General features: G+C 44.3%; 1 protein-coding gene across 8 annotated transcripts in view; it reads left to right on the top strand.

Moving 5' to 3' along the window:
- The first annotated feature begins 591 nt into the window (after positions 1-591).
- KALRN (kalirin RhoGEF kinase) overlaps positions 592-23,654 on the top strand; it is a 472,211-nt gene continuing 449,148 nt past the window's right edge. For 7 of the 8 annotated variants that reach the window (XM_058421255.1, XM_058421256.1, XM_058421254.1 and 4 more), the window contains exon 1: positions 616-890. In XM_058421255.1, the coding sequence (XP_058277238.1) occupies positions 818-890 (73 nt within the window). In that variant the 5' untranslated portion in view covers positions 616-817. Of the gene's footprint in view, positions 891-23,654 lie in introns of all 8 variants that reach the window. The other variant, XM_040069425.2, reaches the window with a different exon arrangement.

The raw sequence follows: 23,654 nt of genomic DNA, 5'->3' as shown, positions 1-23,654 counted from the left end.
CTAACACCTCTACCCAACCCCAAAACAAAGAACAAATTTTTGTGTCCGTACAACCACATCAGCGTTCACTTTCTCCCCCCGAGTATCTGCCCAGCTAACAGCTGAGCGCCGCGCCGTGCCCCCTCGGCTGTTCATCAGAGGGGAGACATGGCAGCGGTGCAGCCCGGGCACGCACAGCGATACGGCTGCGGAGGGTACAGGGGCAGGGAATAAACCAAAAATTCCCTCCCGGCCCCCGCGGGGCGTCCGTGCCCGCACCTGCGCCCGGCCCGCCCCCGCCCGGAGCGGCCGGAGCCGCGCCCCGCCCGGAGCGGCCGCGCCCCGCGGAGGGGCTGCCCCGGCGGCGGGGGGCGCCGCAGCCTCCCGGGCCGGCGCCCGGCCTGGCTCAGGAAGCGCCGGCGGGGAAGCGGCGGGGGCGGCCGCCGGGGGCCGGGCCGGCTTGTCAGCGCGGCGAGGGGCAGCGGCGGCGGCGGGGGGAGCGGAGAGGAGCGTGAGCGGGTCGGAACAATAGCGGGTGGAGGGGAGGGGGCCGGCGGCGGCGGGGCTCGGCACCGGCACCCCGCCCCGGCCGCACCGCCCAGCGCAGCCCGGGGGCAGCGCAGCCCGGCCCCGGGGCAGCCGCCCCGCAGGCACCGCGGAAGGGATGATCCGAGCGGCGCTCGGTTGGGCTCGCAGCTGAACGCGCCTCCATCCCACCCTCCCTCCTCTTCTCCCTCCCTCTTTTTTTCTCTCTCTCTCTCTCTCTCTCGGCTCTCCTCCTCCCCTAACTCACTGGATATTACCAGCCGCCGGGCTCGCCGCCGCCTCTCCCCCAGCCATGAATCCCGCCGAAGGGGCGGCGGAGGAAGGCGCTGTCCCTGACTCCGAGGTGGATGCTTTCTTCCGAACAGGTAGGAGAGCCGCGGGGAAGGGGCCAGGGCAGCGCCGGGCCCTGCCTCCGCCGCGGGATGCGGGGCTGGCGGCTGCGGCGCGGGCACCGCCGGCAGCGGAGCCGCGGGAGGGGGGAAGAAGGGATGGAGGGGGTCCCCGCCTGTCTCCTCGCTTTGTCCGCCGCAGCCCCTCGGTGCGCCCGTGCCCCCGTCGCCGCTCCCGCCCGTGGGAGGATGCTACCGCGGGGCTGCGCTCCCACCGCCTCTGGAGAGGACCGGCCAGGCCCCCGCCCCGAGCAGGCACAAAAGCCCCGCGGGGATGCTCGGGGAGAGCCGCCGCGTTGTCACCCCCGCGGGAAGCGGCGCCGGCTGGGCCCCGCCGGGCCCCCGCCCCGGGCGGCGGCGGCCACCCGGGTACCGGCTGGTATTTGGGAGCCGAACTGGCTGCCTGCCCCGCTCCAGCCGGGCGAAGCGCCGGGCGCTACCCCTGCCGCCCTCGGGTGGACAGTGAGTGAGTGCAGAGGCGGCTCGGGCAGCGCTCGCCCGCAGCCCCGCTGCCGGCCAGGGATGCTGACCTCGCGGGGACGGGCTCGCCGAGTGGCTCCCGGCTGGCTGAGAACCCTGTGTTTCACTCTCCCGATTCAAAGGATGCTGAAGTGCAGCCAAAGTGTATCTGGACTACAGCAGAGCGTAGGGAGCCTTTGCTGATGAAGCAGCGGTTAATTAAATTTTGTGTGCGATAGGTACGTGCCGGGGTCCCCAGTGCATCGAACGTTTGTGAGGTGGTGTTTGTGTGGGAGCCCCCAGCTCTGAAACATGGCTTTGCACAGGATGAGCTTCTCAACTGAAGCAACTTGTGGTCTGCGTGACACACCCCTCCTTTTCCCTCGCTCCCTTTCCCATCAAAATCTTAAGAAAGTTTTATAATCTTCTTGGTTGATTTTTAATTAAAAATTGTAAAGGATTAAGTACTAGTTTCATAAAGGGATTGACCCTTTTGGGCTAGGACTGACACTTACTGCCACAGCTGTTTGTCAGACTGCTTTTCAGCTGTTTTCCTTCTTCTACCTGCTCATTAGCTACACACAATGCTTTGAGCTCCAGTTACAAAAAAGCGATTATGTAATCAACAAAACTTTAAAGGAGTAAAATCCTGAAGGCCTGCAGCAGCTCTGTGCTATGGTAGGCTGCACCCCGTTTATGTGAAAACCCTTTGATCTAGAGGATAAGTATAATAAGGTCTGGCTGTGTGTATCTTATGATCCACAAGTCATTAAGCCATAGGGTATTTGCCTGTTGATAGCCTACCTGGTTACAAGATTATTTCCTAAGTCTCAACAATGAAAGATTTTTTTAGAAAAAAGAAAAAAAACAACCCACCAATTTTCCTTTTAAAAAGAATGTTAATTAAGGTTCCCCCCTGCCTTGTCACTCTCTCCCTTTCTTCACCCAAAGCTGAATCATTTTTCTGTGACACTGCCTTCTCAATGTAAGCATGTTAGCAGAATTGAATTTGGAGAGAGTAAAATCTGTCTAGCTTATATAAAATGGTATTCCTAAATGAGGGAAAAGCGCAGGGAGCCATGTGACTAGACATTTCTCTTAAGCTTCTCTCCTCCTTCACCTTAAGTTTCACCTGTAGATCCGTGAATACACTTGTAACCTGCATTATACATTTAGCCTTGAGATTTCAGAGTCTCCTAACACTTCTCCTACTTGAGGAAACAAAATCACAGGAGCCTTGGCTTGGGAGAGGTGCCTAGGTCCTCTCCTTGCACTGAAGGATGTATTCATAGGCCATCCCTGATGGTTGTCTGCTTCACCTTAAGCTTCATCAAGGAAAATGGCAAAATTCTTGTTTCTGCATCATTACATAGCATCTTGTGTCCAAAATGATGATGTGGGAAAAAAAACAAAACAAAACAGACTCTTAGTAATTAATTTTGGCTATCTGCTGGCAACATCCCTGAGAAATGGGGAAGGCATGAGCACAGGTATGGCTTGTGTGACGTGACAGCGTTGGCTCTCTGCGTTGTTTGGGGCCTCTTCACTTGTGGGTTAGTGCTGCTGTGCATATGTGAAGTGGGGTTTAATCGATGGTGGGGAGAGCAGCTGATGTGGGGCTTGGGAGAACAATCATAGCCAGGACACAACTGACTCCCACACCTCTCAGGCTGACAATAGCGGTCATGTCTGAGTAAGGACTGTGAGATGGGGTCTGATTTGTAATAGCTACAGAGACCTGCATTGACTTAGCATTCTTTTTTCCTTTGCTACTTGATTTTTTTCTTCTATACCTCGTCCTGGCTTGTGTTCTGGATTTGTAAAGCATAACCGTTGTCTTACATGCTCACATCGAACAAAAAATGAATGTATACAGTTTAAAGATTAGCTGCTCTGCTAGCCCAAGCTTATACTAAACAGCTTAAACTCTTCCCAAATTCACAGATACCGCATGGAAAAGCATGAACGCATCAACTGTTAAAAAAACAGAGTCAAAACAACTGAACCCCTCTCCGAGGCTTTTAACAACCAGCTGGGCTTTGCACTGAGCCGGGAGGATCGATAGGCTGCTCCCTGGTACCGGCAGAGGAGGCTGATGCTGGGAGTGGCGCTGCTCGCAGAGCAGCTCCCCCAGCAGCACCCAAACACTCGAGGTACCCGTCCCTCATCAGCGGGGACTCCTGAGACAGCAGGTTTCTGAGCTGTATACCTGGAAAGGCAAACTGAAGAAATTAACATGAAGTCATAAAGGAAAGTCTGTTCTGGTGCTTACACCGGTGAGAACTAGGAATGACTTTTAAGAAAAGGGTGGATTTAACAACTGTGTAGTTGATGCTGGCAATCGGTTAAAATCTCCCTGGAGTCAGGCAGGAAAGGGACTATTCTAATTTTCACCATCTGATACATGCAGTAAGAAATTCAGGAATTTTCTTTCAGAGAATCAACCCCATGTAATTGGGATAAAAATTAACAGGCAGAGGGACGTGAAGGGCAGAAATTACTATTGCTGTCTCCAGCTCTGATTTCTAGGATAACACCATCTGCTGAATTGTAGCAGCATTTTCTGCATGATGTGTATTGCTTCTGTTTGAGTAAAAACCTGAATGTATGCCTAGGTATGCCTTACCAAGTTTCTTTAGTCTGTTTTTTTGGCAGGTAAAATATGACCAGGTTCTCTGGAACTCTTAATACTGTACTGAAATTTATTGTGTGGAATGGAATCCAAATACTTAAAGTTTCAAACATAAAGTAAGTCACTTTCAAAGTGTAAAAATAAGAGCTATCCCTTGAATACAGACACAAAGAGAAATATTTAGCTTCCAGCTTAAGCTGTAGTAATTTCTGCAGTGTGTTTTGGATACAGGGGTGAAGCACAGAAGGAAATTCTTTATCAAAAATTTAAATATTTATAGAGGTCAGTGTCACAACAATGTAGCAGACTACCAATTGCTAACAAAAGTAGTCATCATATTTCTTGTGCACAAGCAGGTATTGTTTTATTTTCTAATTAATTTTTCTGGCACTTAAGTGTAACATTGATTATGTCTGATATGAAGATCATAGCTGACTTGTCATCAGTACTTCCTGTGAGTTGAAAATTGACGTTGTTCCATCTCCTTTGGATGCGATGAATTATTCTGTTTGCTCTCTGCTTTTCAGCCAGCCATACTTCTAGTGTTCCTCATTTGTGCATGAGTGACTGGCAGTTCTGCTATTAAATAAGTTTAAAATGATTGGCATTGGCCAAGCTGTTTGAACAAAAGATGTGCTTGAAATGATGTCAGCAGAGAAGTGCTTCTTCGAGGTTGATGGACTCAAGTGTCTCCTTGTAGAGCAGGTAAATTGATTCAATTGAGTTGTCACTGGGGTGAGGTGTTTGTGTGACGCCTGGCTTCCTTACCTTGAGACTTTATAATTTATAAGGCCTGGTCTGGTAATGTGTGCTGCTACTAAAGGAGGCTCTGTTGCAGAAAAGACTGTCAGGCCTGTCCTACCATTTGGAAAGCTCTTGTTTTTCAGGTGATGCTTTTAATCAAAATCTGTACCAGTCCCTGGAGGCTTTGACCTCTGACCCTGTCAGGAATATGAGTTTTGTTGTTTTCTTTCTTTATTGTCTAGTGTAGGTGGTTTTTATTTTTTCATGTGATTGATGTGGGGGAGGAGTGGCTGTTTTACTATTTTTTCATGTGATTGGTGTGGGGGAGGAGTTGCTGTTTTACTGTTTTTTCATGTGATTGGTGCGGGGGAGGAGTGGCTGTTTTTCTGCAGGTGGGACCCAGGTCCCTCCAAGCCTCCCCCCTGTTTGGGGAGGGCTGTGTGGCTCTACCCTGTGATTGTCCCATCTCTTCCACCTCAGGACTCTGAGGTAGATCTGCTAGTTCAGGAATTTTCACGTAGACATGGGAAAGGACATTTAGGTGACTCAAGAGGTCTTGGTGGGAATGACTGTCTCTTCCCTCTCTTGCCGTGCAGGTGCTGCTAAGAAATGGGGCAGAAACTGCTCAATTGTGGGGTCTTGCATCAAAAAAGGATCTCTTTCTGTCTGATGCTGGAAGGGAATGATTTAAATGAATGATTTATGTTGAGAGAACATTTCTTTGCCATACTGCTTCCATCCTTCTCACGCAAAAGTATGTACAGGGCAATAGGGATGATAGCTGGTAGTTATTTACAATGTATTTATTCTGGATGAGATTGCATTGTGTTATAAGCCAGTAGGAAGATATTTATTCTATTTGATATTAATTCAATTAATGTTGAACATAACTACTTCCAGAGGAAGGGGCCTTTCACACCCAGCTTCTGTTCAGAACTCATCTGTACTGAAGTTCACAATCCTTGATTTCCAGGTCAAGATGCGATAGGGAACATGCACTTAAAATACAGGCATTACTAAAGTGCACAGGCACTGTAACAAGGCTTGATACGGCACCTACAGAAGTTATGGGGGGGGCTGGAAGCTGTTGCCTACATTGTGGTTTTGGGTTGAAAATCTGAAAGAAAAGTGTAATCCTGAGGTCATCACAGAAGAGGAGCCCTCCTAGTGCTTGTGTAGACCATTTTACATGTGGACTTAGATGGCCATGTGAGTCTTTTAATGATGAGGGGCTTGGATACGAGTATCCAACCTGGCCAGGCAAATATAAATATCACTCTTTCCTACCACCTGCCTCCCATACTGTATTTTATCAAGTCTCATAATAATAACCTGCTGGGGAAACGTGAGGTTTTAAAAATGGGAGCGGCTGTGATGGGTTTGGTGGGTTTTCTTTGCTGGAATTTCCAGGCACACCCCCATGTTAAGAGCCTTTTAGGGAGTCCTCTGGCTGCACAGGTGCTCTGGGCCTCTTGAAGGTTGGGAATGAAGTATTCTGTTGTTTCAGCTGCTGTGACCTTATGGTCTCTGGAAAGGCTGATTATGGATGTAGAGCAGCTTTATTGCTCCATGGTGACATGTACCATACTGTACCCAGTGGTATTTTAAGTACTTCATGGTTACATCAAAGAAAATACTTATGGAGTATTAGGCCTTATAAACCCATAGTGCTGTGCCTTTTACAGCTGGGACCTAAAGTCATGAAACGACTTAGAGGTATTTGTGCTTTTGTTTAATTTGGACTGGTGTCCTGCTTTTAATATTTCTTTGGATAAACAACTCCCGTTTTACAGCCTTGCATGGCTCACGCACCCTGTATTTAACTGAAGGGACTCTGCCACTTGGGGAATTTTGCCTGGAGAATCTGGCAAGAATAACAGGGAATATTCCAATACACGTTTTGCAAAAGAGAGCTGGATATGAAAGGAGAAGTCAAATATGATTGTCTGATTGGAGAGCCTTAAAGTGTAAAGGACTGTTAAAAAAAAAAAAAAAAAAAGTCATAATATTTTGAATTATTTCTTTCCTACTTGCTTCTCGGATGGATTGTGTTACTGCTGTACAGATCCAGAGAACTTCAGAGGAATTGCTTGGGAGTTCTCACAGATGTAACTGAAAACAGAACTTGGCTCAGGCACTGCAATGGCAATCGTAAATCTAGGTTTAAGTCAGTCACCTGTGTGATATGTGGCCTGCAGTGTGTTGAAATGGGTTTTAGAGCATTTCATGCTAGGAAAGGAGTGACATTTCAGCAGAATATCTAAGTTTTCATGTCGTATTTCATATTTGATTCAGAATGATCCTTGTATTTGATCCAGGGCAAAGACTTTCCTCTGTTTATAAGTCATTGTGAAAGTCATTAACCTATGTGATTACTGTGGATTCACATTAGTTTCAGTTGTTTTTCATTTATTTTATTTTGAACTATTCAGTGAACATTCAAAGTGATATATTGAAACTATGTATGTTCACTGCTGAATATTAAATATAATTTAAAACATTTGTTGAAGTTTAAGTAATTTTTGTTACTTAATCAAGGGCTTAGAAGAGAATTCTGTTTCTACTTTTAAATATAAATATTAATTTTATTTGCTTGTTTTCATTGATGAGTGCCTGAAATAAATTGTGGTTTATTTGGGTTCTTTGTCTCTTACCAACGTGTAGCTTTCTTACTAAAATCTAGGAGTGTTTTTTGTCTCTTTCAAATTGCACAAAATGAAAATATTCAGGTACATAGGTCTAATTTGTTGCACTTCGAGGCAACAAATTACCTTTAAAACTAAAAATCAAATTCCTTTTTTAGTAACCTTAATTATATGAACCAGCATTTCAGTTTCACTGATGGAACAAAACTACCGTAATTAGGCAGACTATAGTTTTTAGTGTAAGGTCATATCATGTTTTGCTGAGAATAATAAGAGGAAATGATCTTCAATTTAACATCTTGGTGTCTGGCAGGCCAGCTGCTCCGGTCACTTCTTTTAGCGAAGTGGCCTTGAGAAAAAGTGTATGTTGTTTTTAGAGAAATTAAATTAACCTTGTTACATAATTAGTACCCATGTAGACACGGTGGAGTTTTCAGGTTTTTAAAATACTTTTTTTGAGGTGGAGGGAGGGTAGTTTTGGTAGAAGTGGTAGAAGACATGTCTTATCTTTAAAGTGATAATAATAATAATAAAAGCATAACAAGGAAAGATTTGACTCTAAGATGTTGCTCCCTTCTGGGGATTGTGACTCTTTCTCTGCCCGGTGAAGCAGTAAAGGCGGCAGGTCAGGCATGCCCCGGTGCTACTGCCACAGAAAGGGCGGTAGCTGGCCTGGGTTGGTTTGTTACCTGAAATCAGAAAATATCTCTCTTTATATGTATGTATGTCAAAAAGTGCTTTGTGTAGGTTCCCCGGTAATATCGGTGCTGCTGGCACGGTTCCTGGCTCCTGGAGCGTACCCTGGTGCTCCTGCTGTTTTAGTGGCAACTGGCAGCCCACTTTGGGAGCAGCATCGTCAGCTGGAAACAATAGTGTCTGATTCTTGTTTGTCAGCAGGGACAATGGCCCCGCTGACGGGCTGTGGCGCAGGAGAGGGGGCTTCCTTTGTATGGCAGTGCGGGCATGGCAGATGGCTAATTGGACATGATAAACCACGGGGGCAATGGGGGAGAAAAAGGAGATCTGCGGGGATTAGCAGCTTGTATCCCCCACGCTACGGAAAAAAGTGTATTTTAAAGATGTCATCAACTTTAGTGCTTTGCCACGAATTTATCATTCACTAACGAAGAAGGGGGACATCCTAACTAAAGTCTTTCATCAGCTGATGTGGAGTCTGCTTTATTAGCTGGGAACAAATCCTGTTACTGTATGGGAAGGTGGGTGAATGCATGGCCCCCAAAGGCACTGGCATGGCACTTAGGAAAATTAGCAATGCATATTTTTCATTGGTCTTGTAAGTCAATGTCAGACTGTTGTGCCAAACAGCATCCAAGCTGAACACAAAGAGCTTTGCCAGCTGTGTTGGTCAGGAGTGGAAAGTTGTGATCTACCATAGATGGGCTTGATAAGAAGAGATGTTGCTCGGTGTTGGAGCACTGAAAAGCTAAGCTGATTAACAAAAATACAATTTATTTATTTAACTCTATTTTCTTGGTCTTATAGTGTACAGTCTAAAGCCAAAGCCTGAGACCCTTGTGCAAACAAACTTTGGCTTATTTAAAACAGTTTAGTGAAAAATGTAACTAAAGCCTCGAGGTTAGTTCTGTAAAAATGATAGGAGGAGTTGGACACCTGTTCTATAAGGAAAGGCTGAGAGAGCTGGAGAAGAGAAGCTCAGGAAAGGATCAGTTGCAATAAGACAGGAAGCACCATTTTTAAAGTAAAATAGAGTAGGTGCAGATAAAGAGATAAGGGAGAAATTTTTTACTATGAGGAAGATAAAACCCTTGAACTGTTTACAGATGTTGTGGATGCTCCATCCCTGGAAGCTTGGATGGGACTCTGAGTAACTTGAGGCAGTGGAAGATGTCCCTGCTTGTGTAGGGGTGTTGGATGAGATGACCTCTCAGTCCAAATTGTTCTCTGATTCTAAAGTATCCCAGGTAGTTTTTGGTGTGAGATATGTAGGCTTGGCTGATGGCTTCAGCAGCTTCAACTGTGGACTGTGAGCCCAAAGCTGTGTCCACAGCCTGGCAAGCAGAAATCAGAAGTTCATACTAATAAATTGAATTAATTTTAGTTCCTTTTTTCCTCTTTCTGCACCCCTCTCTCTCCCCAGCCAATTAAATGGCAAGGCACACCACAACTTTGGGAGTAACTCCACAGAGGAGTTATAGTAAGTAAGGCTGAAAGAGGGGGTCACAAGCATTGGTGGCTGCTGCAGTGAGCAGCAGTCAAATCATTGCTGGCTGTAATTCCCTGTTCTGTAAAAGGTATCAAGTGCCTAGAATACTTTGCTATTTTAGTGTCTCCCATAATAATAATGTTATGGCGTATAACAGATACATTTGAATTGTAGTAAAAATAAATCTGTGAGAGGTTAAAAATAATAGCAAGCAAGAAATATGCAGTTCTCTGTGGAAGCAGATTTACTTTCTGTGGAAATAATCTGGACTGTGTTTCTCTTCCACTGTTTACTACTGTCTTTTCCCACGGGACAAGTTTAGTGGAGACACCAGATGAAAACTTTCAGCGAGTTGCCTTTGGTTTTCAGCAGGCCATTCAAGTGCTGTACTTGTCAGTCTGCACAGCTTTTGAAGCTGTAGGTGCTTGAGAATATTCAAAAGATTGTGAATGAATGCAATAAAACATCCCGTTGGGCTGTCCTCCTGTAGTACCTATGATATTTTCATAATACTATGATGGTTCTCTACCAGGGTTTATTATTTTTGTTGCTGTCTCAGTCACTGATTAGTTCCTTCTGAAGCAGATCCTGCATGAACACTGAACAAAAGGATGATCCTTGCCATTGAGTGCTTATGATATAAGCTGTCAAGTAGGCTGTGATTTCATTTAAACAAAGATTGATATTTTGCTTTTGCTTTTAAACACGTCAGAAGGACAAGTCCGAGGAGTTAGGGTGTCAAGTGGTGGTTGCAGAACAGAAGAACTGGCTGAGAATAAGGTGCAAGCAGAAAGATAGGGAAGAAATGATAAAACTGTATGGAAAGCATGGACAAATGCCATGAAGTTACCTAACAGAGCACTTCTGAACTGGAGGGCACTTGGCTGAGAAGGGGATCACAGCCTGCATCCTCTGTGGAAGGGAAGCAGATAAGTTCAGTGTGGGGAAGGTCAGAAGCCAGAGGAAATCACAGGAATGAGACAGTAAGAGGTTTGGTTGGAGTTGTAGCTTTTGGGATAGAAAGCCCAATGTAGGTTTTCTGATACACTACAGAACAAATGGCAAGATTGCCTGCGTGCATAGTGAAAGGAAGGAACAGGCAAAGCCTGTGCATGTTCCGTGCTCAGACTGGGTAGGGCAGCCATAAAAACTATAACAAAGCAGAGGAAAAATAGCAAGGTTTTCTCATCTAGATGTCCCTCTCCATTGAAGACTTATTATCACACTGCAGTCTTTTAATAGTGGTGCACCAGATGCCTGCCTTGCTTTGATGCTGTGAAGAGAAGGCATTTCCATATGAAGTGAAGACACAGAGCCAAAATCCTTGTGTGTTCTGCTTCATGTTTAATGCCTCTTGTTCACAGAAACATGTCATGGAGAGCCGACCTCCTTGGATCTGACTGCCACTCTGTTCACAGCAATTTAACTTTCCTGCTCTGCTTTTCTGTGCCGAGGCAGAGGGCTCAGGAGTGATGCTAATTGAGTCAGTCTGAAGCATTCAGATAAATTTAGTCTGAAGGAGAAAGTCAGGCCTACCAGGTAAATAGTAATGATCTTGTGAGCTTCGAGGACTTAGATCTGTGTGAATCTCCTGTTAACAGTTTGCTCCTATTCGTTCTGCTTGAAAGTTAGCTGGACTGTTAAATAGGTCAGCTATCTCTTACAGATTCCTGCTAGTCTGTAATGTGTCTGCTGCTTCAGGTTATTTATCAAATCCCTAATGAGTCTGTCTTGAACTATTTGAGCCAGGAGAAAGTTTTAAAGTGTGTCTTAGTTTAGAACACCTCTGATGCTAAAATTGGAGGGGAAACCCTATTGATTGGATGAGCTTAAATCAATTGAAACTGATCCATGTGGTAAAGGGAGTTTGTGAAAATGACACTTCTCAGCATGTCAGTCATAATAGGAAAAGATTTTTTTTTTTTTTTAAGCTGTTTGTCTTCATCATTGAGCTGTGCAGTGAAGTGTTATTGGTAGCTTAGACCTGGTTGCTGTCATTGGGGTTGATTTCGGTGTTTATTCCAGCTTCAGCTCCATCATGATGTTTCAGCCTGGGGGCCTTATGATGTTCATTTCTAATAGTTCAAACCCAGTGACTAGTAGGTTCTTTCTCAGGTGCACAAAGGACAAGCTTCTACAGCATCCACCTGCAAAATCAAGAGGGGCTTGACATACAGCAGGGTGAACAATAAATTCTTTGCTTGGCTCAGCCATCCCTGGCTCCTCTTGGTATGCAGTGGTAACAGAGATAACAGTAGTTGGAAACTATACACAGAATTAGTACAACATTTCAGAACACCCTGTTGAGTTTTGCAGTCTTTATGTAAAACAGGGAACTCTAATATACCAAAAGGGGAAAATCAGGCACAAAGGTGTAATAAGTGGTTTTCCTGAGACTGTATGGACTTGGTGCCCATATTCTTGAGAAACCTATGTACTGGTGGTGGAGCAAGCCCTGACAAAGTGCTGAATGGCTTCACCTGCTATTGGCAGGGCATAGGCCTGGAAAAGCACACCAATCCCTTTTTACTGTAGGATTTTCAGAAGTTCATGCTGAAGTGACAGGTGAAATCAGAGAGATGTGCAAACTCTCATCTCTTCTTGAATCACTTGGTACGGGTTCCTATATGCGGGTGACCTACTTCAGACAGGTTGTACTTCTTGGCCTTTGTCCTGGAAATGAGATTTACACACCCTGCACACAGCACTGCTCAACAGTAGCCAAAACACTGGTGTGTTATTAACACCTTTCTACCCACCCGTGCAAAGCACAGCACTGTGAGGTCTGCCATGAGCTGGCAGTGTGCCCAGGTAGCCAAGGAGGCTGGTGGCATCCTGGCTTGTGTCAGAAATAGCATGGCCAGCAGGAGCAGGGGAGTGATGAATGTCCTGTATTTCACATTGATGAGGCATCCTAAATCCTGTGGTCAATTTTGTACCCCTCAAGACAAGAAGTAGCAAACCCATGCCCTGTCTCTGTTTTCTATATGTGTTCAGTTCAAATGGGCCTCCAGTTAATTGTACTGAATAAGAGAATGCTCTGGGGGGAGTCTCTCCCTCTTTTTCCTCTTGTCCTGCTCTGAGGATATGCAGTGACCTCTGTGCACAAAGTAGGTGAAAGTCACGTGGTCAACACAGATACTTTACACAGTTTAAACTGAAAATCTTGAAGCTAATAGGATAACATGGAGGGCAGACTAGAAGTTGAAGCAGGACTAAGGATGTGCTGGTTTTTTTTGTTTGGTTTGGGTTTTTTTGTTTTATTTATTTATTTTTTAAAAAAAATCTGACATGCAGCTATGTTAGCAGCTGCACCTAATGACTTCTGCAGAGATCTCCTCTCCTGGCTCCCTTTTTGCTCTTCCAATCTCTATCTGTATTTTCCCAGAGAAGTGTTCCAGGAACTGCATTTAAACCTCCCCAGACATTACTTTTCCTTTCCGTGTGTGGACATCTCGCAAGCAGTGGCTCAGGCAGGAGCCTGAAGCAGTTAGATTCCAGAGGAAACCAACTGTAGAAATCTATTTTTAAAAGGTTGTTTTGATGAATTGGATTTTATGACCTGATTTGAACTGGTGTTGAGCACCCACGCGTTATGTTGTTGCAGCCTGGACCCACAGGAGTGTCCATGTGTGCTGTTCTGCTGTTCCAGTCCTATCTGCTTTCTGTATCAGACAGTACCAAATTATTTTCTTCATTCTCATCGTACTTGTCCTGTGTGTCAGTAGTGGAAAGTTGCAGATCTTTTGCTGAGGAAAATAAAACTTGTTGTATTGCATTTTCGTGGCTCTCCTGTTTCCGTTCAAGCACTGGGAGTCAGGGGTTGGGGCTGTCGTCTTTTATGCAACATTATTATGCTTATTTTGACTATCTTGAAAAAATTATTTTAAAATCCTCTGTGACCAAAGATTTTATGCAAGAGTTTACATAAGACTTATCCTTAATTTTTTTATAGAGTTACAGATACGGGTATTATATTAAGACTTTAACACACCAAACATACAGACCTCTCAACTATAGTGGATGAAATTTGCACAGTCTTGGTCCAGAAAGCCAGGGGCCGTTGCAGCATCAGTCCCTGATGTCTTGTCTGGACAGATCCTTGCACAGCTTCTCTTAACATCAGTGGCACAGGAGCTTTACGTGGGATTTTGGCGGGCACCAGCCTGGGCTTGTACTTGCTTGTAGGAGGCATTCAGCATGTAGGAATGAATATAAACCTTGTATTCAGTCTCTCAAAACTGTCTAAGTATTTCTCTTGTATAATTCTACACAATATTTCAATTGTGCTGAAGTAAGTTGAGTTGATTCTCAATCCAGGGACAAATAGAAAGCTGTAATGGATGGCTTTGGATTAGGTACTGATGCTCAAGAAAGCTGTCTGAGTGATACACTTTTGCACATGGATAAGTAAATGAATATGTTAATTTGTAAGTTTGGAACTTGTCATGGAGGTTTTTATCACACTGAAGTCCTGCTGAGACTCTGCTGACAAATGGGATTTTTTAGATAGAAAGCCTCCGTGGATGAGTAGGTGCTAATGGCTCTGTTGTTGGCATCCATCCATTTGAGCCCCTAAGTGGCACTTAGATATTAGAAGTGCACTTTTTTGAAGTTAAGGCTTGAAGTTAACGGTTTTGAAAGCTGTTGGTGCAAATAAGGCATACCCTGAGCAATTTCTGGAAAAGAAGTCTGCATTTCTTTGTCTTGCCCAGATTCCACTTGGGGTAGCTATATTCTTCTCTTGCTTTTCCACGTTTCTCCTCTGTGGTTATGCTTTGCAGTGCTGGTGTGCATGAGTAGTTGCTGAATTTGACTGCATGAATTGCTGCATTTTCATCTTGAGAGGTGATTTGTATTTGTGACTCTTCCATAGGGCTTCAGTGTGACAATCACATTCTTAGCACCTCTGCTTGTCTTTGCACAATGTTGCTTGCTTTATTTAAAGTAAAATAAACACACTCTCTGGCAGCTGTGCCAGGAACAGCACATGCAGACACCGTGTCCAGGCAGCCCGTCCTTCCCGGCTGCTACCAGAGCTGTCCGGGAACACACGGGCTTCCCCTGCGTCACACCCCAGCCTCTGTGCCTAAAGGAAACCTCCCTGGATCTTCAGCTCTTCCTGTCCAGCTGCACATGGGTCTAGCACGTCACAGCTCATTGTTTCAGATCTCAAAGTGTGCCGCGCTCTGCAGCACGAGAGGAGCTGGAGAATGTTTTTTTATTACGATGTTATTATTATTGAAGAACTCAATAAATGGTTAAGCACCATGTTCAGACAGAGCTTCCCTACTTACCCTGCTGGACAAGAGGCTTGTGAGAGAGCACCTGCTATGAAAAGAAGGGGAAAGGCCGGCACTGATTGTCTCTGGCATCCCAAATCCACGGGTGCTTTTTCTGGTGTTGACTGGAATTGAGTTCCTAATATCTCAGCTCTCTCCTGCTGTTTTGTGTGTCATGTTCTTATAGGGTCAAACTAGGATGCAGCAGCCAAATTGCAAACCCTTCTGACAAGTGCTTTTGAGCTTCTGCATCCATAACTTTCCTGAGGTTCCCTGAGGAAAAGAGCTTTATGACAGATAGCTCAATTCATGCTTCTAAAGGTTTACTTTTCTGGTGTCTAGGTGCAGCCGGAAATGCTCATCCTAAAGTAGTGGGTATCCTCAAATTCCATTTACAAGAATTCTGTTATATTTGCAATAGAAATACCTCAGCAGTCAGGCAGTAAGTGGGCATAAAGTGGTAAGGAGTGCAGCATCCCCATAAGGTGAGCAGGTTGTACCTTTTAGGGTGCAAACTATAATTTGGAGAGGGGAATCCAGGCTTTTAATTTTATGCATCTCACCTCTTCTGATCTACGCCAGACCAGAAAGTTCCTCAGTTATTCTTGTTCATCTTTAATATCAGTTATCCCCTGGCTGTGAAAGCAGATCCATTGCAGAACAAGATTTTTTTTGCCTTAGAGTAATCCTAAGAGAAAAGATTGCTGCTGAGAAAAGTAAAGCTCTTGGTGTTCTTGTTCTGTGTCCCTCTTGTCATCATTAAAGCTTCTTGTGTTAGACCGTGGGTAGCCCACATCATCACTGGCTTTCCCTGCTGCTGGAGCCTGCAGTGAGACAGTAATCCTGCATTTACCATCACAGTGTCTTCATATCCAGTGTGATTTTACAAATCTAATATTATGTTTCTCTGCAGGAACAAGAGCAGCAACAAGCCAGCTAAACAGCAGTGTTAGCACAAGTAAGCAAGTATCGTGCTATCTGACAGTGCTGGACAAAGAGCAAGCTGATTTTTGCTTTGTAATACCAAGGTTTAGAGGATAATGTAAAATTTTGAAGACCCTACTTCTGCTCTGGCCTACTAGATGGCATTAGGCAATTAGTGTTGCTCTGTCCCTCAGTTTCCGTCTGAGAGTTGGGTGTAATTGGTTGTGAATAAAAAGCCCTGTAAAATAATAACACTTAAAGCAGTTACAAACAGTTACAAACACAGAACGCTTCTCTCCATAAATGTGAGGAACTGAGGCAGAAAATGGTTTGCCAAAAGCTATTGATGTAGCTGGGGCAAGAGTCCTCATTAGACCTCTGGAGCTGGGGCCTGCCTGCCCAGCCTGCAGGCTTTGAGCTGCTCCTGGCCCTCCTGCCCCTGTCACAACCTTGGGGGAATGCACAGGACTTGGGTGTGAGCAACAGATTTAGGCCCATTCCTTTCACTGTTTCTGCTGAGTGGATTGGAAAAGTAATAAAATGTTTTTTATCTAGGAAGAAGGTTGTAGAGCCCTCTGGTTTTAACTGTCATCTGCTAAATAGTTCAAAGTATATGGGACAGCATTGTCCTAATTAGTTTTCTGTCAAAATTAACAGCCCTTGAGTTCAGTAGGAACAGATTTAGGCCAATACAGTGTCTTTGAAAAATTTACAGGACATTTAGAATATGAGTTTGAAGCTTCAACATCATGGAACCTCCTCTGAGCAGAGCTTTACTCTTCATATAAAACATTCTCCCTCCTTAAAAGCCTGTGTCTTAGTGTAATTTGAATCCATCTTATTTTAGGGTATATATTTAGTATCCAGCTGATTTTTTCCCTCTAAAGTTCTTGGATAGCAAGTCCACTAGGAAATCTCAGCATTGCCAAACCATTTTAAGACATTTGGAACTTCAATTACCTGCTGAACTCTTAAAAAGTAATTTGGTAATGAAAGCAGTGGATGCATTCTGCAGTGTTTAAGGATTGCTTACAGAGATGAAATGGTTTTGGCTGTAGGTCAGATAAATACTTTTATGATGAAGCATATGTGCAACCAGTTTTTCTCCCCCCTTTTTTTTTTTTTTTTTTTTTTTAAATGAATTTGATGAGTCTAATCCTTCAGAAAATCCCCAAACAAATTTTGGATTATTAGACCCTCTGTTCTTAAATGAAGAGAAACATTTAGTATTTTGCACCTAAGGAACATCTTTCATCCTGATGTATTTTTCAAAGCCAAATATGTTCAGTTTGACCAAACTTGTGTGAAACAAGAAAATGTAGTTTCCTGTTTCAGAGCTATGTTAGCCAGCAGCAGGACATGATCTGACTCTCAAGTCAGGCTGGTAGCAGAGATTGCTGGAAGATGATATGGGATGGGATGGCATGCCTAGGTAAGAAACTTGGGTAACATTCCTGGACTCCTGCTATGTTTGACATTGACTCAAATGTGATCCTGGTCACAAATCTGGTGCCTCTTGTAGGTGTACAAAAGAAGGGTGTGAAACTGTTTGTCTCCCACTCTGAGTTGCAGATTATGTTTGCACATGAATCCTTTATGAGTTCTACCCATGCCTGGGAAGCCAGACAAGGGCTCTGGTGTGTGTAACCACAGCCAGCATAGAGGAGGAGAAAGATCTGAACTGCCTTGCTTCCATAAGGTAACACAGAGTCCTTCTTGTGGCAGAGAAATTTCTCAGCTCTTCTAGTGCGTTTCCATTTTAAAATTCACATTTCTGGAGTTGGGTGGCTGAAATAAATATTCACATAGCTCTGGTTTGAGAGGTGATTGAATTACTGTGGGATGCCTGTCTTGGTGTGTGGCTCTGTAGTATTAGCAAGTTTATCCTAGTCACCCAAAATGAAGAATTTAGTTGAAAAATGAAGACCATTAGAATTTGGGGGAGGAAGAAAGGGGAGGTAAAATTGTGATAATGGAATCTGAAGCTGAGTTTCTGAGTTTCCTGTGAATCATATCCTTACTTTTTACACTCCATAGTTTATCTGGGACATTGAATGTAGCCTCATTTGCCTTTTTTTTCCCCTGAACTACAGCATCTGCAGCTGTGGCCAGATGTGCTACTTGGCTTGCAACTGAGCTGGGTTCAAAGACTTTGAACCCAAGCCAGGCTTAAAGTGCCTGGGCGCTGTCCCCACTGCTGGGGCTTGGTGTCTGCAAGCGTAGCTGCAAATGTAGTCCTGCTCTAACCTAAATCAGTCAAAATGATCTGGGTTAAAGAAAACCCTCCATGCTTTTAAATAGAAAGCCAACCTGGATCATTTTGACACAACCGGGTTAGGGAGTGACTGTGTACAGACATAGTGACAGATTGGAGGGGCAGAACCCAGCTCTGCTGCGGCTGAACCCTGGCTGGGGCCACAGGCCAAGTAACGCTGTTGTGCGAGAGTTCCGGAAGCTGCCCTGACTTTTGTCCTATACAATAGTCTTGTTTGTAGGAAATCATGAAATAGGCTAAGGGAGATAAATGCAGCTGGTGTTTGCCAGTCTTGGCCTCTGATGGCCAGTTTGCAGCGTGATGCTATCTCTTGTAGATGTCTGCTCCTGCTCAAGGGCCTGGCAATGGCTGGGTTTTCTCTATAGGCAATTTAAAGCAACTTCAAAGTTCTGCTAAACTGTGCTTGCTTTCCTGGGCTGTAAGGAAGCTGCTACCCAGGCAGTGTATCCTGTATAACACCGGTAATTTTCAGATATTTATGCACATGAGTGACACACATGTAATATTGACATGAGACATGCTCTGTGGATTTTCACAGCATCCTAAGCATGCTGGTAAAAGGCAGATACAGTAAGGCTTTCTGCAGAAACTGAATGAAAACATTCAGGATTTTAGTTCACAGAGGATAGTATGAAAATCTCTTGGGCAAGTTTGTAAGTGTGTGTGTTTGACATTGGACTTGACAGTGATCTCATTGATTTCTGCTGGGCTCAGACTCAATTACTTTGGTTTAACATCAGTGCATTTGAGAGCAGAGTTAGGCCTGCTGAAAGTATGGATGCTTTTTCTTTCCTCTTGGGGAATCTTTTGGCAGCAGTTATGCAGGTCATGTCCACATGCTGTGACCTGTCTGCACAACAAGCCACCATACTGTCACTTGGCTTTAGATATTTCTTCAGCTATGAAAAAGCATTTTCCAACCCTGTCTGCCCTCCCCAGAAGACACAATCCCTTTGTTCCCATAGCACACACACTGGATGCTTGGTCCAGCTCCTGGCCAGGGCATTGTGTTCTTGCCATCATGTGACCTGCTCTTTTTCATTTTCTGATGGAGGCAACAATAGGAGACTCCTGGTTTTGTGTGTAGGCTCCTTCAAGAGAGTCAAGCATCCATGCAGACAAACAGAGGAAGCCGTGCTGCAGTGAGGTGTGTGGTGCATGGTGGTGAAGAGATAGCTGGGCCACTGCATGGGGTGCTCCCCAAACACCAAGGCCCATGTCATGGACTTCAGTAGTCCCATCTCTGCGTGCTGCAGGTGTGTTGATGATGACTTGTGACAGCTTCATGTCCTGTGGTGGCCCTCAGACTCTTGACAGCCAGAAAGAAAAGACTTTCCCTTGTCGGTGATTATTTCCAAATGCATTCATGGCACAATGCAGTGCTTCCTCCAGCTGTCTGAGGCAAAGACTTGACCTCTCCTTGTTTCACCTCTCGTGACATTTACTCATAACAAACAGGCCTAGATGTTGCAGTATGTTTTTCTGGGTCATTGAATGCATTGTATGCTTGTCTTTCAAAGAAGGAATACAGCATCTTTAATCTCAGCCCATTAGCTTAGTTTTTGTTAGTTTTAGTTTTGTTGAAGTCTTTTAAACCAAATAATTTTGGGGCCTTGAGGGGAAGCCGTATGAGGTGTTAGGACAATACTCTCAGGCACATGGTGTGACTCTTGAGGATGGTCCTGTGCAGGGACAGAAGATGGACTTGATGATCCTTATGGGTCTGTTCCATCTCAGCTTATTCTGTGGTTCTGTCAATAGGCATCATTCATATGGGAGAAATGGACTGGATCATACTGGAAGCACACTTCTTCATGCACATACTCCCACAGGGCTCTAACGTGAGGCAACAGCCATGACTCCAACCACCCCAGAGGGTCAGCTCCAGTGCTGTGCAATCTCTGAGGGGGTGGGGTACAAAATCCTGCAACAGTACTCGGACACCAGTGGGGCTCAGCTGTCCCAAAACAGTCTGACCTCAGGTGGTTGTATCTGGCAAATCTACAATTTCTCCCAGCCAAAGCTCTCCAGTCTCTATTTGCTATCTTATATGCAGAAACAAGTCTACATGCAGCCTAGAGGCTGTCTCCAGCATTTTGGAAACCTCTTTGCATGAATGGTTTATCTGCACGTCTGGAAATGAGCTTGATTGACACAGAAACACAGGAAGAGCTGCATCCCAGATGCTTCTGCTATGATTTGGTTGTGTTTTCTGTGAATACTTGGCATTTATAGCATTGTCTGGTCTCCTTCAAACTATATACCTGCCTGGAGGCTAGGACCCTGTAAGCTCATGGCTTGAGCTGGAATTGGCTGCCTTCAGCCTTAAACACTACTCTTCTGAAACAACTGTCTTTCATTTGTAGAATTTCAGTCCAATTTCATGGTATGCAGGCTGTTTCACTTACAATTTCTCATGCTTTTTCTGTGCCATCTCTTCCTCTCAATGAAACAGTCTCCACATAATCTTGTCCTGAAAATTTTGGTGATAACAATAAAAATGTCCATGTTTGTGGGTGACTTGAGGAGAAATCTCTTCAGCTTTTCTTGAAAAAAAAAAAAAAAAAAAAAAAGAAAAGAAAACCAAAAGAAAAACAGATAATTTAATGTGTTTGGACAAAAACTCTAATACCTGGAAATTTTGTTTGAAATGACCCAGAATATTAGAATAGAAATTATTAGCTAGAGAGTACCATACATTTCCCAACAAAAATATTACATTATCTTTGAGATCATGGGGCACTTTGGTTATTTTTCTGAGTCCAAGACATATTTCATAGTGAAAAGGAAGTTCTGCTGAAAACTCGCTCAGCCCTGCTCCTCCTAGTTCTTTAAGCACCTCCTAAAAACCATTGTTTGCATCCCCAGTAAACGACCATGTTTTAATACTTTTGTTCCAAATGAGGTCTGATAACATATTAACAAACAAACAAACAGGCAGGCAAGCCCATGACCTGCATGTGCCAGAGTTAATGGAGCTGTCAATTGTGTTTGTGCCGTGGTGATTGATGGGTGCTCCCTGATGGAGGGGCCTCTTCCCTCTCTTTCTGTCTTGTCTGCATGTTAATGTCTCCACTCACTGAATAATGATGCACTTTAATACAGATTTGTCTTATTTTTGGTTCTGAGCGCTGGCAGGGCCGGGGTTATGTCTGTGTTTCTCTGAAGCACCTGTCATTCTTCTGGCCAGGAGGAATTTTACTGGAGATGAGAATGTCCCTGCTTTATGGGAGCACTCAGTAAAACTGGAGTGCCATGTCAAATTTCAGTGAATCTGCAGGTTTGGTACCAGGGGTAGATGAGGTCCTTATCTTGGAATATATAGAATTCCATGGATGTGCATGGGTATGCCTGGCATTTTGGGGTGGTTTCAGCGTGACAGAGGTGTGTGTTTGAGGGCAGGAGGGGCACAATAATAACGGGCTGTCGGTGGGCTTCTTGCAGGGCTTTCCCCAGGCAGCATGTGGGGACACTCCTGAAAGTAGAGTGCAGGCAGACAGATCTGTGCCCAACTTGTTCTTGTGTCTGCTCCTGAGCCAGCTGGTGAGGACTGGTGTGGACACAACCAGTGCAGTTGTGTGTGGTTCCCCTGTGGATGTCCTGGCTGAGTTAAACCTTACATGATGGATTCGCTTGACTTTACACTTTATGTGCAGGCGTCTGAAGCTCATGTTAACCATCAGAACCAATGTTTCACTGTGTGAACATAATTCCTTGTGCAAAGTTATCCATAAGGAGGATTTATTTTTACCCATGAACCACGTATCTCAAATATATAGTTTGCTAGTATTTTGTAGAAAGCGGTAAATCCAATAGGTCTCAATGAATTTTAAATCTTCGAGTGTTTCTGTTGCTGGTTTGGATAACAGTTAACAAAACTTAAACAATCACTCTCTGCACACCCCCCCTTTCCCCCAAAACAACCCTAATTCTTTACAACTTCCCAAAAGAAGGTCATAGCACCATGGGGATCAGTCTCTTCTCCTAAGTAACAAGTGATAGTACAAGAGGGAATGGTCTCAAGTTGTACCAGGGGACACTTAGATTGGATATCAGGGAAAATTTCATCATTGAAAGGTCTGTCAAACATTGGAACAGGCCACCCAGGGAAGTTGTGAGTTATCCTTAGAACTGTTTAAGATGTGTGGATGTGGCACTTAGGGACATGGGTTTGTGATGGCCTTGGCAGTGCTGGGTTAATGGTTGGACTCGATCTTCGGGCTCTTTTTCAACCTAAATAATTCTCTGATTTTAGAATTTCAAGAGCTCAGATCTTTTTCTCGTCACAAAGATGGTCCAGATCATTCTTTATTCACTTCTCTTGTTGGATGAGGCAGACAGGCTCCCTGCTGCAATGCACCTTCTGTTTGTCCTACTTGATATTCCTGTCTCTAATAGAGGCATTTATGTTAGGGCCAGCTCAGCAGGTTATTAAATTTACAAGTCTTTGGTTACATTGTTAGTAAGAATAAATATTTTAAAAGACAAGGGCAATTTAGAGATCCTGGGTGAGGTGTAGCAATTTAAGCAGGAAAAGTCAATTGATACTCTGAATAGCATGGGCCAAGACTAAAGATTTAACATTGTGGAAGGAAGGTGGCTCCAGGGACATCTGCCACCAGTATGAACGGGGTTGATTCAAACACTGCAAAAAGACCTTAAGATATTTGGATCAACTACTGCTGTGTGATTCCAGTGTGTGAGGAGGGTATATGAGAAGTAGGAAAGGCAAGATTCTCACAAACAAAACAGAGTTCCCCCCATACTTCTATACTTAAAAAAAAAAAAAAAAAAAAAAAAAAAAAAAATTGGGGGAGTCTGATGGTTAAAAATGGTCCCAGGGCTGCTGTCTTGTGTAGGATATTTGGAAATCACTAGACCTTTAGGGTAAGTAATTTTTTCAAGATTGCAAATACCCTCTCCCTCCCATTTGCTTCAAAGATAAGTCTTGAAATAAAAGAAAAATCCCTGTTTCTATTGACAAATATTGCAGAATACGGCATGAATATATGGCATATGTGCGGGAAGGCAGCAGTTCACTTGTAGCTGCAGTCACATTTCGTGTTATTTGGAAGTCAGAAAGTATCACAGCTCCAGAAGGACAACAGGGGCTGCAGTTTGCAAGCTCTGCTTCCTCTTGCTCTCGTGCAGTATTTACCCACCAAACTGTGCAGGGGGCTGTTAGCCACCAAGGCTCTTGGGGATTTATCTCCCAGGCTGCCTTTGTTTCACTGAGGGGTATGGAGCTTTCATCCCTTCATCAAGCTACTCTGGAGAGGTTTGGTGTTGTGAATATGCCAGTGCATGGTACAGCTGTCAAAGTCCTGCTGCTTGAGGAGAAATTTATGGCAAGGAAAGACAGATACATGTGGTGTTGGATTATGAGACTGACAGATTTGCTGTCATGTCTCATAGCAGTTTAGGTGAGATAAAGCTGGTTTTTGTTTATTTTATTTTGTCATGGAGTGCAAAACTTGAGCAGAAATAAGGGATATTTAACGGTAAAGGGTGCCTAATTTTCCTATTGGTGTAAATGTGGAATTTCTCTACTGATTAGAGATGATTAAAAAAAACATCTCAGCTGAGTGATTCAG

The sequence above is a fragment of the Hirundo rustica genome, chromosome 7, assembly GCF_015227805.2.
Source record: "Hirundo rustica isolate bHirRus1 chromosome 7, bHirRus1.pri.v3, whole genome shotgun sequence".
Classification (NCBI taxonomy): Eukaryota; Metazoa; Chordata; class Aves; order Passeriformes; family Hirundinidae; genus Hirundo; species Hirundo rustica.
The sequence above is the reverse complement of the archived record's forward strand: the minus strand, read 5'-3'. Positions and strand labels throughout refer to the sequence as shown.